The 19,367-nt window shown below is 44.8% G+C and overlaps 1 protein-coding gene across 1 annotated transcript in view; it reads right to left on the bottom strand.

Annotated features, from left to right (window-relative positions):
- The window catches only part of LOC144491747 (host cell factor 1-like), a 109,477-nt gene extending 91,354 nt beyond the window's left edge, over positions 1-18,123 (bottom strand). Inside the window, exon 1 of the mRNA XM_078209995.1 lies at positions 17,807-18,123. Coding sequence (XP_078066121.1) covers positions 17,807-17,966 — 160 coding nt within the window. The 5' untranslated portion in view covers positions 17,967-18,123. The remainder of the gene's footprint in view (positions 1-17,806) is intronic.
- Positions 18,124-19,367: the final 1,244 nt, after the last annotated feature.

The raw sequence follows: 19,367 nt of genomic DNA, 5'->3' as shown, positions 1-19,367 counted from the left end.
CATAAGAAGGTCACGCATTTGATTGGAAGACATTTTTCTCTCTTCAGATGTACCTTAACTTCTGAGAATCTCCATAAAACCTTTCAGGTTTGGCAGATGTTTCATTCCAAAGTCCCCATGACCAGGACATTATCCAGGTACACCACCACTTGGGGGTAATCCTTGCAGTATATTCTCAATGACCTGTTGGAAAAAGGCGCTTGCGGACAAGGTCCCGAAGACAGGCGAGTGCACTCTTATAGGCCTTTATGCTTATTAATTGTCACATATTTTGGAGATACACATGGCTCATGTCCAACTTAGAGAATGCCTAACCACTTGCTAACTTGGCATACAGATCTTCGACTTGGGGATCAATCAAGTTTAGAAACTGGATTGACTGCGAGCTTATGATCTACACAAAGTCAGACAGATTTATCCACTTACAGACAGGGACGACATGTGTGGCAGACTCAACAAATTGTACAGGCTTTATGCCTAGATTTTCCAAGCGTTCAAGTTCCATATCCATTTTTTTCCCCCAGAGTATGGGACTGATTTTGTTCTAAAATACTTAGGTGTAGCACTGGTGTCAATGTAGATCTTGGTTTTGCCTCCTAAGTGCTTCCTGGAAAGCCTCAGGGTACTTATTGATAATTTTGTACAGTCGCCCCACACTCAGCCTGATGATCTCCAGCCAGTTCAGTCTAATGTGCTGGAGCCAATCTCGCCCCATAAGGCTAGCCTGATTGGCTAGCCTGGCCTTTGTGTCTTCTAAGCTCTGGAACTGAATACCAGTTCAGAGGAAACCATTGGTCTGCCACTCCACCCCCCCCCCCCCCCCTCCCCCCCCCAACCGATTACAGAGAATGTAGCCATGTCCACCTTCATTTTTCATTTATTTATTGTCACAAGGAGGCTTACATTAACACTGCAACGAAGTTATGTGAAAATCCCCTAGTTGCCACACTCCAGCTCCTGTTCGGGTACACCGGGGGAAAGTTCAGCATGGTCAATGCACCTAACCAGCATGTCTTTCGGACTATGGGAGGAAACCGGAGCACCGGGAGGAAACCCAAGCAGACACGGGAGAATGTGTGGACTCCATACAGATCGTTTTCCAAGCTGGGAATCGAACCCAGGTCCCTGGCACTGCGAGGCAGCAGTGCTAAACACCATGCCGCCCCATGAGTGTCCATTTACTAACAGCTCCACCATTATGGAGCTTCTGCAGTTACAACACACAAGTCAAAGCCCGAGACCTTCAGTTCCGGTCTGGGTAGATACATCTGATTTTGAACTCCCGCTGCTCCTTTCCTATTGGGCGAGCTTCTGTTCGCTCAATAAAGGAACTCATATTCAATCCGCCCCACAGTGAGGTCTGTTGCCAGTCTCCCATGGCCATCATAACACTGTTCATATTCATCCAAGGAGCACAGAACCACAAATCTCCCAATATATCCAGCCAGCTGAAAAATCAGGAAAAAAATCCCAAACCGATCAAATCACCACCCACTTTTCCCAGTTTTTATTCTCCTTTGATGTCCTCATCAATTACACCCAATAACAAACAACAAACAGCAGGTACCAGTGATGCAGTTCGAGCTTGTACTCATGAATTCCTGGAAAAGACCTTTCTGCAAAAACCAGTATCGGTGGCATTAGGAGGAATGAACTTCTGAAAAGACACTTCAATTCCTTTATGAGAGATGCAAGAAATAAAAAACCATTGGGCACCAAGCTGGTCATCGATTTCCACAGCTTCTGACGATACTCCTAAAATCTACACCAAGTTTGAGTCAGAAGCCTTAGCTCTAACTGATGCAAACCAATGTTAATGCTGATGTCAGAATAAAGGTGGTCCGAATACCTAATCTAGAATGTTTCAAATCAAAAACAGAGATTTTAAAAACAGCAATAGGAATATGCAGACAGATGTAGTGATGAAATTAACTCACAATGACCAAAAAACAATCAGTTCATCACAGTCAATATCATAGCTGCATCTGGATACTGTGTACAGTTTTGGTCTCCTTACTTGAGAAAGGATATAAAGAACAAAGAACAATACAGCACAGGAGCAGGCCCTTCGGCCCTCCAAGCACACGCCGCTCCCTGGTCCAAACTAGACCATTCTTTTGTATCCCTCCATTCACACTCCGTTCACGTGGCTATCTAGATAAGTCTTAAACGTTCCCAGTGTGTCCGCCTCCACCACCTTGCCCGGCAGCGCATTCCAGGCCCCCACCACCCTGTGTAAAATACATCCTTCTGATATCGTGTTAAACCTCCCCCCCCTTCACCTTGAACCTATGACCCCTCGTGAACGTCACCACCGACCTGGGAAAAAGCTTCCCACCGTTCACCCTATCTATGCCTTTCATAATTTTATACACCTCTATTAGGTCACCCCTCATCCTCCGTCTTTCCAGTGAGAACAACCCCAGTTTACCCAATCTCTCCTCATAACTAAGCCCTTCCATACCAGGCAACATCCTGGTAAACCTCCTCTCTCTAAAGCCTCCACGTCCTTCTGGTAGTGTGGCGACCAGAACTGGGCGCAGTATTCCAAACGCGGCCGAACCAACGTTCTATACAACTGCAACATCAGACCCCAACTTTTATACTCTATGCCCCGTCCTATAAAGGCAAGCATGCCATATGCCTTATTCACTACCTTCTCCATCTGTGACGTCACCTTCAAGGATCTGTGGACTTGCACACCCAGGTCCCTCTGCATATCTACACCCTTTATGGTTCTGCCATTTATCATATAGCTCCCCCCTATGTTAGTTCTACCAAAATGCATCACTTCGCATTTCTCTGGATTGAACTCCATCTGCCATTTCTTTGCCCAAATTTCCAGCCTATCTATATCCTGCTGTAGCCTCGGACAATGTTCCTCACTATCTGCAAGTCCAGCCATTTTCGTGTCGTCCGCAAACTTACTGATCACCCCAGTTACACCTTCTTCCAGATCATTTATATAAATCACAAACAGCAGAGGTCCCAATACAGAGCCCTGCGGAACACCACTAGTCACAGGCATCCAGCCGGAAAAAGACCCTTCCACTACCACCCTCTGTCTTCTGTGACCAAGCCAGTTCCCCACCCATCTAGCCACCTCCCCCTTTATCTCATGAGATCCAACCTTTTGCACCAACCTACCATGAGGGACTTTGTCAAATGCTTTACTAAAGTCCTTATAGACGACATCCACGGCCCTTCCCTCGTCAACCATTCTAGTCACTTCTTCAAAAAACTCCACCAGGTTAGTGAGGCACTGGAGGGGGACTGGCACTGGAGGGGGTACAGAGGAGATTCACAAGGTTGATTCTGGAGTTGAGGGGGTTGGCTTATGAGGAAAACTGAGTAGACTGGGGCTACACTCATTGGAATTCAGAAGAATGAGGGGAGATCTTATAGAAACATACAAGATTATGAAGGAAATAGATAAGACAGAAGCAAGGAGGTTGTTTCCACTGGCAGGTGAAACTAGAACTAGGAGACATGGCCTCAAAATAAGGGGGAGCAGATATGGGACTGAGATGAGGAGGAACTTCTTCACCCAAAGGGTTGTGAATCTGTGGAATTCCCTGCCCAATGAAGCAGTTGAGACGACCTCATTGAATGTTTTTAAGGCAAGGGTAGATAAATTTTTGAACAGTAAAGGAATTAAGGGTTATGGTGAGTGGGCGGGTAAGTGGAGCCGAGTCTACGAAAAGATCAGCTATGATCTTATTGAATGGCGCAGCAGGCTCAAGGAGCCAGATGGCCTACTCCTCATTCTTATGTTAATCATCATTGACCCTTTAACAGAGACTTCAAGTTTGCTAATGATTCTACTATGTGATAACCTAATGCTTTGTGAAAGTCCACACAAGTCATCTGCAAGAAAAACACAAAGTGAAGACGTGGTGAATGTACGTGTAAGCTGCAATATGTAAATACATATTCAAATATAGTTTGCCTTTGTTGATCATCATGTTTGAAGAGTAAAAATATGAATCATCCCACAGAATGTTTATTTTGATAAAATACATTGGAATTGCTGGATATAAAAGACCAAATCCACCTTCTATTACCCTGGCAATTGCGTGACAGCATGATAATGGAGTTACTGGTTAAATTATAGTGATAGCGCATTCAGAGTTTCAAGCTTATTCCATCCTCAATGTACAAAAAGCAGAATAAAAATAAACTCTCACCATGGTTCTTTCGACATTTGAAAAACAAAACAAAATCAGTTAATGTTTTCCTTTGAAAAGGCAGGACTGAGTACAGATACGAAGGTCAGACATGAACTGAAACTAGGAACATACTTTGGCAATCTTTGCAACAAGCTGTCTTTCTTGGTTCAGCACCCCTGGTGGCTGAAGGGCAGTTAAGAATCTGCCAAATAAATAAAGCACTAAACTATAAAGTGTGGGCATCATTCCCTCCACACCAGGGCAGCCATCTTAATCACAATGGGGTCAGCAGACTGAATCTATTATTCTTCACGAGTGACTGTGCACAGAAAACAGGAAAGGACTGTCAGTTTAGATTACAAGCTCAAATCTGTTGAGGCTCAAACTCAACAATATTTTGACATTAAGGCAACAATGAAACAGCTTGAATATAGTTGTTCATTTAGTTGCATACAAACTCTAGTATTGCTGAAAAAAAATACATTTTTCACCTGGCACTCATCGGACCAATCATGAGAACACGAGTGACAGGGGAATCAACAACTTTGTACCAAACAAGAGCAGAGTTGATTGGTAGGCAAGTGGAATCTGATTGTCCATGGCAGTTGTCAATCCACCAAATAATGGTGATTGACAGTTAACTGTCAAACATTGTTTGAAAATTTAAACCAGGCAGCTCGACTCCGATTGGCCAAGGCAATGCCCTATGGATTGAATTTGAGAGTGGCTATCACTTATTTTGTTTAGCTGAAACAGGAGCAACATGTGAACACGTTTTTTCTTTCTGTAAAAAAAAAAGTGCCTTCTGCATTGTGTGTATATGTAACTTCCAGTATAGGCAAATGTACCACACTGCAGGTCCAACTGGTCATCTTAGATTGTCAGCATAACTTTTAATGCAATGAGGATTATTTAGCAAATGTTGTCCAATCACAGGATCACATCCAATGTGAACTTTGCAAGCATGAACTGAAAAGGGCCAAGACTTTAACCGGTGAACTGAAGAGATATTTGATATCATCTGCCAGTTTTTGGTACGTGCTGTCTACATGCATCACACTGGCACGGAAATTCAGATAGCTATACCATGTTGTTTATTTGTGTGATGGACAGAAAGTCTTTTTAGCTTGACTGCAACATCCTGTTATCACTTGTGTTGCTACTGTACTGTAGCAGTGTCAAGCAGCTAGTTTCACTGCTGCTCACATCTTTGAGATACCTTGCCATTCCGACTGATCTTTCAGGGCCAGGAATGATGGCTTTTGGCATGTCCATGAGTTTGCACACTATATAGCGCAAAGTGATTTGATCAGGGTGGCCATGATCTTAAAAGTTTATTTATTTGTCACAAGTTGGCTTGCATTCACACCGCAATGAAGTTACTGTGAAAATCCCCTAGTCGCCACGCTCTGGCGCCTGTTCAGGTACACTGAGGGAGAATTTAGCATGGCCAATTCACCTAACCTGCACATCTTTGGACTGTGGGGGGGAAACTGGAGCACCCGATGGAAACCCACATAGACACAGGGAGAATATGCAAACTCCACACAGACTGTGACCCAAGCCGGGAATCGAACCTGGGTCCCTGGCGCTGTGAGGCAGCAGTGCTAACCACTGTGCCACCATGCTGCCCCCTTACAGGATGTCTTTGATGCACCCTATTCCAGCATCAAGCTTGCATGATGAGCAAATGGCTTGGGCCCTATTTACATGCTGCCAATAAGGCCAATCTAATAGCACATTGAACTGTATGAATCCCAACTCGTATTGACCAGTGAAGACAGGTTTGTGGTAGAAAACCCCTGGCAGATTTTTAAAACTGGTATGTCAAGGAAAGGAAGTTCAGGTGACTGCTGCATTTCAACGGTGAATTTGATTGCAGGATGGAGCCCCATTAAAACATGCAGGGACATTACATACCGGTGGGAAGTTAGGTGTCATGCCATCAAAGACAAGTAGCTCATGGAGCCCAACAAAGATGCTTGCGAGAGCTGGGCCCAGAGTGGCAACACCATCTATTTGAGCTTACATGGTGCATTCAAAAAACTGGACTCAACTGCGAGAGTTGCTAAACTCATAAGCTGAATAAATACTGATTCACGTAATGGTGGCGAGTCTTGATCGCCATGATAAGTGCCACACTATACTTTTCTATAGCTTCCTTAGATGGGATAATGGTGAATAAACTAGCAATGTCAAACTTAAAAAAACGCTTATGAACTCATGTATGAGTGGTGAGCTGCCCCATGATATATCGATGACATTTTCTTCCTTTGGAGTCATGGTGAGCAATCACTGAAACAACTATATGATGACATCAACAAGTTCCATCCCACCATCAGACTCACCATGGACTACTCTCCGGAATCGGTTGCATTCTTGGACACACACATCTCCATTAAGGACGGTCACCTCAGCACCGCACTGTACTGCAAGCCCACGGATAACCTCATGATGCTCCACTTCTCCAGCTTCCACCCTAAACACGTAAAAGAAGCCATCCCCTACGGACAAGCCCTCCGAATACACAGGATCTGCTCGGATGAGGAGGATCGCAACAGACACCTCCAGACGCTGAAAGATGCCCTCATAAGAACAGGATATGGCGCTCGACTCATCGATCAACAGTTCCGACACGCCACAGCGAAAAACCGCACCGACCTCCTCAGAAGACAAACACGGGACACAGTGGACAGAGTACCCTTCGTCGTCCAGTACTTCCCCGGAGCGGAGAAGCTACGGCATCTCCTCCGGAGCCTTCAACATGTCATTGATGAAGACGAACATCTCGCCAAGGCCATCCCCACACCCCCACTTCTTGCCTTCAAACAACCACGCAACCTCAAACAGACCATTGTCCGCAGCAAACTACCCAGCCTTCAGGAGATCAGTGACCACGACACCACACAACCCTGCCACAGCAACCTCTGCAAGACATGCCGGATCATCAACACGGATGCCATCATCTCACGTGAGAACACCATCTACCAGGTACATGGTACCTACTCTTGCAACTCGGCCAACGTTGTCTACCTGATACGCTGCAAGAAAGGATGTCCCGAGGCATGGTACATTGGGGAAACCATGCAGACGCTACGACAACGGATGAATGAACACCGCTCGACAATCACCAGGCAAGACTGTTCTCTTCCTGTGGGGGGAGCACTTCAGCAGTCATGGGCATTCAGCCTTGGATCTTCAGGTAAGCGTTCTCCAAGGCGGCCTTCACGACACACGACAGCGCAGAGTCACTGAGCAGAAACTGATAGCCAAGTTTCGCACACATGAGGACGGTCTAAACCGGGATGTTGGATTTATGTCACATTATTAGTAACCCCCACAGCTTGACTCCTGGACTTGCACAATTTCACAAGCTGTACTGTCTGGAGACAATACACATCTCTTTAACCTGTGTTGAATGCTCCCTCCACCCACATTGTCTGTGCATTTAAGACCTGGCTGGCTGTAGAGATTTGCATTCTAATCAGTATTCTGTAATTTGATTTCTGTGTCTGTGCCCTGTTTGAGAACAGAGACCACTCCATCTGACGAAGGAGCATTGCTCCGAAAGCTTATGGTATTTGCTACCAAATAAACCTGTTGGACTTTAGCCTGGTGTTGTGCGACTTCTTACCATGATATATAAAACAGGGTTCATCCTCTCAGCTCACTTTATGTATTATTATGTATCATCATTATGTATGGCTGCTCAAGACATCTTCTAGTTCTACACAGCATGAATTAGCCAAGTGCTGGGTGAATTGTTACAAGCAGTTTTAAGTCTTCCAGATACATGGTGAAGGATACCTTCGCATTTACTGAAGACCATACAGGACTTGCATATTGACATAATGTTGTGTCCATGTGCTCATTTGACATTGCTAGTCTATTTATCAATGTTCCACTTAGGAAATGATGTTGAGATGCCGGCGTTGGACTAGGGTAAACACAGTAAGAAGTCTCACAACACCAGGTTAAAGTCCAACAGGTTTATTTGGTAGCAAAAGCCACTAGCTTTCGGAGCGCTCACTGCTCCTCGCTAGGAGCAGTGAGCGCTCCGAAAGCGCTCCGAAAGCTAGTGGCTTTTGCTACCAAATAAACCTGTTGGACTTTAACCTGGTGTTGTGAGACTTCTTACCCCACTTAAGAAAACCATAGATCTGAATAACACCTAACCTGCTACTCCTTGCATATTTCTATGTGGATGATACATTTGCTATATTTAAATCCACAGCAGCATGCAATAATGAACAAGTTGAGAAATCTGCCAATGGGTTCTCTTATCACAGTCGACCACAAACCTACCATTACTGGTTAATACATGCATTGGAATTCTTGCCCACATGCTATTATATTGGCCTAATCAACAACCTTGTAAATAGAACCCAAGCCATTTGTTCACCTTCAAGCTGGATGCTGAAATATGGCGCAAAGATATCCTATGGGATAATGGCGGCTCTGACATTTCACACTGTATATCAAGCAAACTCAAGAACGGGCCCAAGGGAATTTCTGAAGGTGCCCAATCTACCTACAGATTAGTCTCGAAAGGCAAGGTATTTCAAAGCAGCATGTGAAATAAGCTGCTTCATGCTGCTACCATGCAGTAGCAATAAAAATGGTATTCACTATTAACAGGATGCTGCTGTCTTTTTGCCAACCAATCAGCATATTCTCCGCATACAGTATAGTGTATTTTTCCCTGCACATTGGTGTTCAGATTTCCAGCATCTACCTGGCAATCTGGAAAATAGTTAGGATATGTCCTGCCCACAAAATAAAAGCAGAAAAAATTCAATCCTGCCAATTACTGTCCCAACAGTTTATTTTTGATCAACAACAAAGCAATGGAAGGTGCCATCAACAGTGCTATCCCTGTTCATTGATGATCAATCTGGGTTCCATTAGGGCCATTCATCTCCAGTCAACTTTACAGTCTTGATCCAAACATAGACAAAGAGTTGAATTCCAGGAGTTGATTTATTATTGTCACATGTATTAACAATACAAAAGTATTGTTCTTTGCGTGCTATACAGACAAAGCATACCATTCATAGAGAAGGAAACAAGAGAGTGCAGAATGTGTTACAGTCATAGCTAGGGTGTAGAGAAAGATCAACTTAATGCAAGGTAGGTACATTCAAAAGTCTGACGGCAGCAGGGAAGAAGCTGTTCTGGAGTCGGTTGGTACGTGACCTCAGACTTTTGTGTCTTTTTCCCGAAGGAAGAAGGTGGAAGAGAGAATGTCCAGGGTGCATGGGGTCCTTCATTATGCTGGCTGCTTTGCCAAGCCAGTGGGAGGTATAGACAGAGTCAATGGATGGGAGGCTGGTTTGTGTGATGGATTGGGCTACATTCACGGCCTTTTGTAGTTCCTTGCAGTCTTGGGCAGAGCAGGAGCCATACCAAGCTGTGAAACAACCAGAAAGAATGCTTTCTATAGTGCATCTGTAAACGTTGGAGAGAGTCGTAGCCGACATGTCAAATTTCCTTAGTCCTCTGAGAAAGCAGGGGGGGGCGCCGGCGGGCGGCGGAAAGAAAGAAACCACGACAGGTTGATGATGATCTGGACACCTTACGACTGGAAGCTCTCGACCCTTCCTACTTTGTCCCCATTAATGTAGACAGGAGCGTGTTCTCCTTTACGTTTCCTGAAGTCGCTGACAATCTCCTTCATTTTGTTGACATTGAGGGAGGGATTATTGTTGCCGCACCACTTCAGCAGATTCTCTATCTCATTCCTGTACTCTCTCGTCATTGTTTGAGATCCGACCCACTACGGTGGTGTCGCCAGCAAACTTGAAAATCGAATTGGAGGGGAATTTGGCCGCACACAGTCATAGGTGTATAAGGAGTATAGTAGGGGGCTGAAAACACAGCCTTGTGGGGCACCGGTGTTGAGAATGATCGTGGAGGAGGTGTTGTTGCCTATCCTTACTGATCGTGGTCTGTGAGTTAGGAAGTTCAGGATCCAGTTGCAGAGGGAGGTGCTGAGGCCCAGGCCACGGAGGTTGGAGATGAGTTTCGTGGGAATAATAGTGTTGAAGGCTGAGCTGTAGTCAATAAATAGGAGTCTGACATAGGTGTCCTTGTTATCTAGGTGTTCCAGGGTTGAGTGCAGGGCCAGGGAAATGGCATCTGCTGTGGACCCGTTGCAGCTGCAGGCAAACTGTAGCGGATGCAGGTAGTCCGGGAGGCTGGAATTGATTCGTGCCATGACTAGCCTTTCGAAGCACTTCATAATGATGGATGTCAGAGCCAGTTGCACGCTGCTTGATTTTTCTTTGGTACCGGGATGCTTGAAGCAGATAGGGACCTCAGATTGTTGTAAGGAGAAGTTGAAGATGTCTGCGAATAATCCCGCCAGCTCTGCCCAGGATCTGAGTGCACGTCCGGGTACCCCATCCAGGCCAGTCGCTTTCTGTGGGTTGACCTTCAAGAAAGCTGCTCTGATTTCTGCAACGGTGACCCCAGATACAGATTCCAGGGTGCAGGGCATGCTCTCGCTGACCTCTTGCTCAAAACGGGCGTAGAATGCATTGAGCTCATCAGGGAGGGGTGTGTTAGAGCCGGCCATTTTACATGCCTTCATCTTGTAGCCAGTTATGTCTTGCAGACCTTGCCATAGTCAGCAGGGGTTGGTGTGGCTAGCCTGGGACGGTATTGTCTTTTGGCATCTTTGATGGATCGCCTTAGATCATATCTGGCTTTCTTGATTAGGTCAGTGTCACCTATTGTGTCAGCTAAGTGAAATTGACTGCCCTTTTAGTAATTTGACTGAATGTGACATCAAGGCGCTCCGGCAAAACTGACATGATTTTGTCACATGTATTAGTATACAGTGAAAAGTATTGCTTTGTGCGTGCTATACAGACAAAACATACTGTTCATAGAGTAAATAGGGGAGAAGGAAAGGAGAGGGTGCAAAATGTAGTGTTACAGTCAGAGCTAGTGTGTAAAGAAAGAACAACTTAATGCGAGATAGGTCCATTCAAAAGTCTGACGGCAGCAGGGAAGAAGCTGTTCTTGAGTCGGTTGGTGCGTGACCTCAGACTTTTGTTTCTTTTTCCCGATGGATGAAGGTGGAAGAGAGAATGTCCGGGGTGCGAGGGGTCCTTGATTACGCTGGCTGCTTTTCTGAGGCAGCGGGAAGTGTAGACAGAGTCAATGGATGGGAGGCTTGGTTTGCGTGATGGACTGGGCTTCGTTCACGACCCTTTGTAGTTTCCTGCCAGAGCAATCAGTTCAGCCATGATCTTATCAAAATCTCTATGAACGGTATGCTTTGTCTGTATACCGCGCAAGAAACAATACTTTTCACTGTACACTAATACGTGTGACAATAATAAATCAAATCAAGGAGCCATACCAAGCTGTGATACGCCACAGAAAGCATCCTTTCTGAATGTATCTGTAAAGAATTGGAGAGTTGTAGCAGACATGCTAAATTTTCTTAACCTCCTGTGAAACTAGAGGCATTGGTGGGCTTTCTGAACTATCACAGCATCCCTACAGTGCAGAAGGAGGCCATTCGGCCCATCAAGTCTGCACCAACCACCAACCTACCCAAGTCCTAGCTCCATAAAGGTGGGGTGCAAAAGGTTAAATCTCACGGGATAAAAGGTGAGCTAGCTAGATGGGTGGAGAACTGGCTTAGCCATAGAAGACAGAGGGTAGCAGTGGAGGGGTCTTTTTCCGGTTGGAGGTCTGGGACTAGTGGTGTTCCATGACTAGTGGTGTTCCGCAGGGCTCTGTACTGGGACCTCTGCTGTTTGTGATATGTATAAATGATTTGGAGGAAGATGTAACTGGTGTGATCAGTAAGTTTGCGGACAACACGAAGATTGCTGGAGTTGCGGATAGTGACGAACATTGTCAGAGAATACAGCAGAATATAGATAGGATGGAACATTGGGCGGAGAAATGGCAGATGGAATTTAATCCAGATATATGCAAAGTGATGCATTTCGGTAGATCTAATGTAAGGGGGAGCTATACAATAAATGGCAGAACCATCAAGAGTATAGACACACAGAGGGACCTGGGTGCACAAGTCCACAGATCCTTAAAGGTGGCAGCACAGGTGGAGAGGGTGGTGAAGAAGGCATATGGCATGCTTGCCTTTATTGGACGGGGCATAGGATATAAAAGTTGGCATATGATGTTGCAGCTGTATAGAACGATGGTTAGGCCACATTTGGAATACTGCGTCCAGTTCTGGTCGCCACACTACCAGAAGGACGTGGAGGCTTTGGAGAGAGTACAGAGAAGGTTTACCAGGATGTTGCCTGGTATGGAGGGTCTTAGCTATGAGGAGAGATTGGGTAAACTGGGGTTGTTCTCCCTGGAAAGACGGAGGATGAGGGGCGACCTAATAGAGGTGTATAAAATTATAAAGGGCATAGATAGGGTGAACAGTGGGAAGCTTTTTCCCAGGTCGGAGGTGACGAACACAAGGGGTCACGGGTTCAAGGTGAGGGGGGCAAGGTTCAACACAGATGTCAGGGGGAAGTATTTTACACAGAGGGTGGTGGGGGCCTGGAATGCACTGCCAAGCAAAGTGATTGAGGCAGACACGCTGGGATCGTTTAAGACTTATCTAGATAGCCACATGAATAGACTGGGAATAGAGGGATACAAAAGAATGGTCTTGTGGGCACATGAGCGGCGCAGGCTTGGAGGGCCGAAGGGCCTGTTCCTATGCTGTATTGTTCTTTGTTCATAACCCCAAGCATTTACCCTAGCTAGTCCCCCTGACACTAAGGGGCAATTTAGCATGGCCAATCCACCTAACCTGCACATCTTTGGAGTCTACCACACATCTATCGCGTCTGCGTGGAGGGGGCATGTCCTCCACTATGCTTCCTGAAGTCGATGACTATCTCCTTCATCAATGGGAGTCAGACCTAGCACAATGGTTCTGGTTGTTGCCAATCAACTCAGTCCCAGGGCATCACTGCTGGAGTTCCACAGGGTAGTGACTCAGGTCCAAAAATCTTCAGCTGCTTCATCAACAACTTTCCCTCTATCATAGGTCAGAAGGTTACTGATACTTGCATATCATTCGGAACCATTTGCAAGTCCTCAGTTACTGAAACATAAAGTGTCCATATGCAGCAAAACCTGGACAACAGTCGGCTTGGGCTAATAAACTGCAAGCAACATTCACACCACACAAGTGCAAGGCAATGACCATCTCCTACAAAAAAAGAGAGAATTTAATCATCTCCCCATGACATTCAACAGATCAATCATCACTGAATCCCCCCCACTAGTAACATCCCAGAGATCAACATTAATCAGAAACTGAACTGGACCAACCATATAAATGCCAACTACAAAAGCAGATCAGAGGCTACAAATTCTGCAGTTAATAACTCACCTGCTTATTCCCTAAAGCCTGTCCACCATCCAAGTCAATGTGTGATAGATCATAAGACTAAGAAATTGGAGCAGGACATTGGTCCATCCAGTCTGCTCTGCCATTTGATATCATGGCTGATCTGATTGCATTCCTAACTTTCATCTTCTTGCCTCCCCCACCCACAACTGTTGATTCCTTTGTCTCGCTCAACCACGAGTATATTCAATAACCCAGCCTCCACTGCTCTATGGAAGAGAATTCCAAAGAATAATTACTCTTCAAAGAGATTCTTCCACATCTCTATCTTAAATTGGACTCCCTCACAAGAGGGCACATCCTCTTAGCACCTACCCTGTCAACCCTACATCAGAATCTTTCGTTTCAATAAGATCACCTCCTCTCAATCTCCAATAAGGTCTCACCAATGCCCTGTACAGTTGTAGCAAGACTTCCCTCACCCCCCTTTGAAATCAAGACCAATTCCCACCATCCTCACTTGGAAATATATTGCCAGCCTTTCACTGTCACTGGGTCAAAATGCAGGAATTCCTTCCCTAACAACACTGTTATCTATACCACATGGACTGCCACAGTTCAAGAAGGTGCCTTGTGATCATCTTCATGAGGGAATTTAGGAATGGGCATTAAATGCTGGCCTTGCCAGTGATGTTCACATTCCATAAAACAATTCATAAATTGTACTGCATTCCTAAAGTGCAGTTTTCATTTTGTTTGCAAGAGCGTGGAACAATTGCATTAAACGGGCTTTAAGATTTTACACAAAAAACTTTCTAGGTGCACACACGTGCCCTTCTTTCCAAGGACATAATTTGAGATTGACAGGCTTATTAGTCCTGAGAGGTGCGAGTCTGATCGAAAATGTTAGCATATTGAATTATATATAAATGCCTTGTGTAGTTTGGCCCCAACCGTGACATTAACTCTCAATGGAGGAGAAAAAAAACAATTTGCAGTTAAGTCACTGTACCTTGAACTGACACCTTGCTGTAAAAAGCAGTTGAAATCAAGGGACATTGGAGACTTAAGTTTAAACTTAGAGCTGCAACAATCTGGAATGCTCTACTTGAAAAGGTGTTGACACTGATTTCACAACTAATTTTAAATGGAAACAGAACAGGTACCCGAGGATGAGGGAACACCAGGATCAAGGACAATAAGCACAACTGTTCTTTCAAAAGAGCCAGCACAGGCAAGACAGGTCAAACGGCCTCTTTCTGTGTTGCAAGTTTCTCTGATATGCATGTTGGTACAGTGAATGTTTCATTGATTTATTGCTGTTTGATAAGGTTTGCACCTCTGATTAACACCAGGACAAGACAGCATCATTGTAACAGTTCAAACAAATTATTCAGTTAGGTCTTAAGTCAAAAAATGATGCGCTGAGGCAGAGGTGGAAATGATGATGTGACAGAATGGCCAAACTTGGCGATGGTTAGAAGATTATTGCTGGGTCAAATACAATACCAAGGTTGCAAACAGTCTGGTTCACCTCAGACAGTGTCCAAGGTGGAACAAAGTTGGTGGCTAGAAACCCTGTGAACACACATCACTCCCATCCCTTTCTCTGTTCATCACACCTACACATTTATATGCCAAATTCACAAGTTAGAGCAGATTAATGACAAAACTCCACTGTTCCAAAAAGTGTAGATTTAGTAAATCTTTTAACCCTATGTTTGCATCATATATGTGCTTAAACTGGACTGGGGAGGAAAAGTATCGGCAAACATTTTCACTGTTTATGGGCGACACGGTAGCACAGTGGTTGGCACTGCTGCTTCACAGCTCCAGGGACCTGGGTTCAAATCCCGGCTCGGGTCACTGTCTGTGTGGAGTTTGCACATTTTCCGTGTGTCTGCGTGGGTTTCCTCCGGATGCTCCGGTTTCCTCCCACAGTCCAAAAATGTGCGGGCTAGGTTGATTGGCCATTCTAAATTGCCCCTTAGTGTCCCGGGATGCATAGGTTAGAGGGGTTAGTGGGTAAATATGTAGGGATATGTGGATAGGGCCTGGGTGGGATTGTGGTTGGTGCAGACTCGATGGGCCGAATGGCCTCTTTCTGCACTGTAGGATTCTATGAATCTATCACTAGATTGTGAAGACTTGCACAACAAATGCATTCCTTACATAAAAAAATAGATAAATTCACACAGCAGAGCATGGTACTTGGCTTCAGGAATTGGCCTTGGCTAGCACTATGAAAACAAATTCAATAATTTCCGATCAGTTGAGAAAAAGATTTGATTTTGGATGTGGTACTTTGCGCTGTTGAAAACACAGATGAAGAGTGGCTACTGGAAGGTTGTAAACACAGTAAGAAGTCTCACAACACTAGGTTAAAGTCCAACAGGTTTATTTGGCAGCACAAGCTTTCAGAGCGCTGCTCTTTCATCAGGTGAGTGAGGACTTGTGTTCACAAATAGGGCATATAAAGACACAAACTCAATTTACAAGACAATGGTTGGGATGCGAGTCTACAGGTAATCAAGTCTTAAAGGTACAGACAATGTGAGTGGAGAGAGGGCCAAGCACAAGTTAAAGAGATGCGTATTGTCTCCAGACAGGACAATTAGAGAGATTTTGCAAGCCCAGGCAAGTTGTGGGGGTTACAGTTCGTGTGACATGAACCCAACCATTATCTTGTAAATTGAGTTTGTATCTGTATATGCCCTGTTTGTGAACACAAGTCCTCACTCGCCTGATGAAGGAGCAGCACTCCAAAAGCTTGTGCTGCCAAATAAACCTGTTGGACTTTAACCTGTGTTGTGAGACTTCTTACTGTGCTTACCCCAGTCCAACACCGGCATCTCCACATCAGGTTATAAACATCCAGGGAACGATAACCCAGCAAGGATCAGGTAGAAGAAAACGGGCTGTGAAGAATTAAATATAAATTACATTTAAAAAACTCTATTTTCAGAAACTTTAGGAGAAATGTAAATTTTAATGTTTGCATCTGAGAATGCAAATGAGCAATGTTTGAAAACTGTGTTTATACGTAGCATTGAGCAAATAAAACTATGTGGCATTATTTAATAGCCAAATTGAGTCAGTCCCTACAAAAGAATGAAAAACATATCTGAGTAGCTGAAAAAAAATCAGACCACTGGCAACCACAATACACTGGAGTTCACACTGACTGCAGCAATCTTAGGAAAGAACAAACCAAATATTACAACAGATTCTGGGAATGCTGCTTGACAATTGACCAACCTTGGAACTCACTCAACAATTGAAAAAAAATCAGAAAATACCGAAAGGTGGAGGGGAGTGCATTATTTCCTGTCTGGGATATCTATGCTGTGTCAGATTTATTAAAAAAGATTTATTTAAAAAAATAAAATTGAAGAATTTTATTTCGAGATGATTTTTTAAACAGCTGCCCTGTTATTTTTCCACAGCTGCCCTGCTTCCTTTACTGCAGAGGATGTTGGATGTCTTTAAACAACCTCCCTCTGCACATGATGAAGCTTCTTCCCTTGACAACCAAACAGAAATGGCGCCTTGTTTGTACACATTAGAGAGAGAGAAAAAACTGAATCTAAAACCAGGACTGTCCCACTGGAACCAGCGAGTCCAAACACAGCGAGCACAATAACACTGATTACTAACTGTAACTGGAGGTGGCAGAGGGACAGATGTTACTGGAAAATAGGCACAAAAATAAAAACAAAACAAGGCAGGGAAACTGAGGGAACCGGGCGCCGCCATGTTGGGTTCCCTCTGCAATTTAGAGCCGGCGGAAAATGTTCGATTCCCCTCCCCATCTCAAATAAAAAGTCAATTAAAAATATTCCATTAATAATCCCGGCTGTTTGCATTTTGTTTGTCAAATCACGGAATTTTTTAAATGGAGGGAGGGGAGGATCCTGACATTCACTCCATTAACGACTCCCACACTGGGGGGTTGACTGGTTTTTATTTCAGGATTTATTCGAACGGGAGAGAATTTCTCATAAACAGATTATAAATATATTTTTGTGTGTGAAGGGATTTGGCGCCAAATGGCGCGCTCCGGGTTGTCCGCTCTCGGCGGCGGCGCCGCCGCCATTTTGAGGCAGGCAGGAGGGGGGAGGGGCAGCGGCCGCGGTCCGCCCGGATCCCCCGCTCCATCTTGCTCTCCGCTTCCCTTCAGCAGCCGCCCTGCGCGCGCGCACTCGCCACCGGCCGGCCGCTCCTCCCACCTCTGGGAGGGGAGAAGACAGAGAGAGAGAGAGAAAACATTGCGGCAAATTATTACTATTCAATCCACCTGAATTATAAACGTGCAACTCATCCACGATCCCTTCGTTCCCCCCGCCGAAAACGACCATCAGCTCTTTAATGGAGACAGCCCGGTGGCCGTGGCGGGGCCGGGGGACCGGCCCGCTCGAGTTGGTTACGCGCTTCCATTTGAGTATGGGAGCCGCCATCTTGGCGCCGCTTTCCCTGAAAAAGCGGCGGGGGAAGAAGAAGAGAGCCCGGATGTTGTCAGCGCAAGACCCTCGGCAGGCCCGGGCTGCCTGATTCCGAGCCTGTCACATCCACCACCCAGGGAAGCATCTCCCTGCAAATCCTGCTCTCCTGTTTCATTTCTGTTCTCAAAATAAAATTTATTTCATTTTTATATCGTTTCAGGCTTCACAAAATGACGTTTCTTCTCCTTTCAGGGGATCCTTTGCCCAGGCACAGTCCCGGCCACCGGGAAGAAGGCGGGGCCCGGAGTGGCCGAATACCCGGATGTCAGGTCTGGCCCCCTGGGTGGAGTTGGGGAATTATGTGACTGCTTATTTCACGTTTCCAAACAGAAATACTGCTTTCAATTCATTCCAGGAGACAGATTTTGTTTTTAGCGCGATCACAATGTGAGGATCACAAATACTATTCAACATCTCAATCACAGGCAATATCCGCAGACACCGAAAGACTAGGGATAAATCCCCGGATGTTCCCTGTCCCAGAGAGGGAAAGACCCCAGAATTAAAAAAAATAAAAATAATTAAATTGAATTAATTTGAACAAATACACCATCGAAGACGGTTTCATTAAACAGACAGTCGGGAAAAAACACATTGTCTTGATGGAAAAGGCCAATACCTTAGACACCTATGTAGGGCTTAGCCACAGGAAAGACCCCACTATTAATTTTTTTGGGGGTGAAAATCTCTGACATTTTCTGTCTTAATTTTTTTAAAGGCGGTGTTTGTGCAGGAAGTTATACAATGCAAAACAAATTAATGCAGCGGGAATTTGTTTTGTAATAAGGCAGATGACTTGGACAGCTCATCCTGGGTCCTGTTGAAACATGATAGTGAATTGTTACTTGGGGGTGGATTTTACCAGGAGGGAGGGGGAGCAGTCATTGTATTTCAATATCTGATCACTGATTTATTGCAGAGAATCAATATCTGGACATTTATTTATTGCAGGGTATAGGCAGGTATGGACATACATGTCGATATCTGATAGATTTATTTATTGCAGGATATGGACATGTCAATATTTGATCATTTATTTATTGTGGCGTATAGACATACTTTATAACCTGAAACCACCATAAAAATCAAGGTATCAGATGGAATTTTAAAAATCTTGTTTGTGTGTAGTGGAAAAGTCACACTACCAATGAAGAGGTGTTAATAAAATCTGAAACCAAAATAACTTTATTGACCCAGACCAGAAGACAGTCTTATCTTGGGCACATAAACAAAATTGGAAAATCTGATGCCACTGAGAAAGATCGATGGTTAAAAATAAATGGAAGCAGACAAAGGATAATCTTTCTAAAGGGCCCTGCAAATGACTGCACCACCAAAGATGATCCACACCAAGAT

Source organism: Mustelus asterias, chromosome 3 (genome assembly GCF_964213995.1).
Source record: "Mustelus asterias chromosome 3, sMusAst1.hap1.1, whole genome shotgun sequence".
Taxonomy (NCBI): domain Eukaryota; kingdom Metazoa; phylum Chordata; class Chondrichthyes; order Carcharhiniformes; family Triakidae; genus Mustelus; species Mustelus asterias.
The sequence above is the reverse complement of the archived record's forward strand: the minus strand, read 5'-3'. Positions and strand labels throughout refer to the sequence as shown.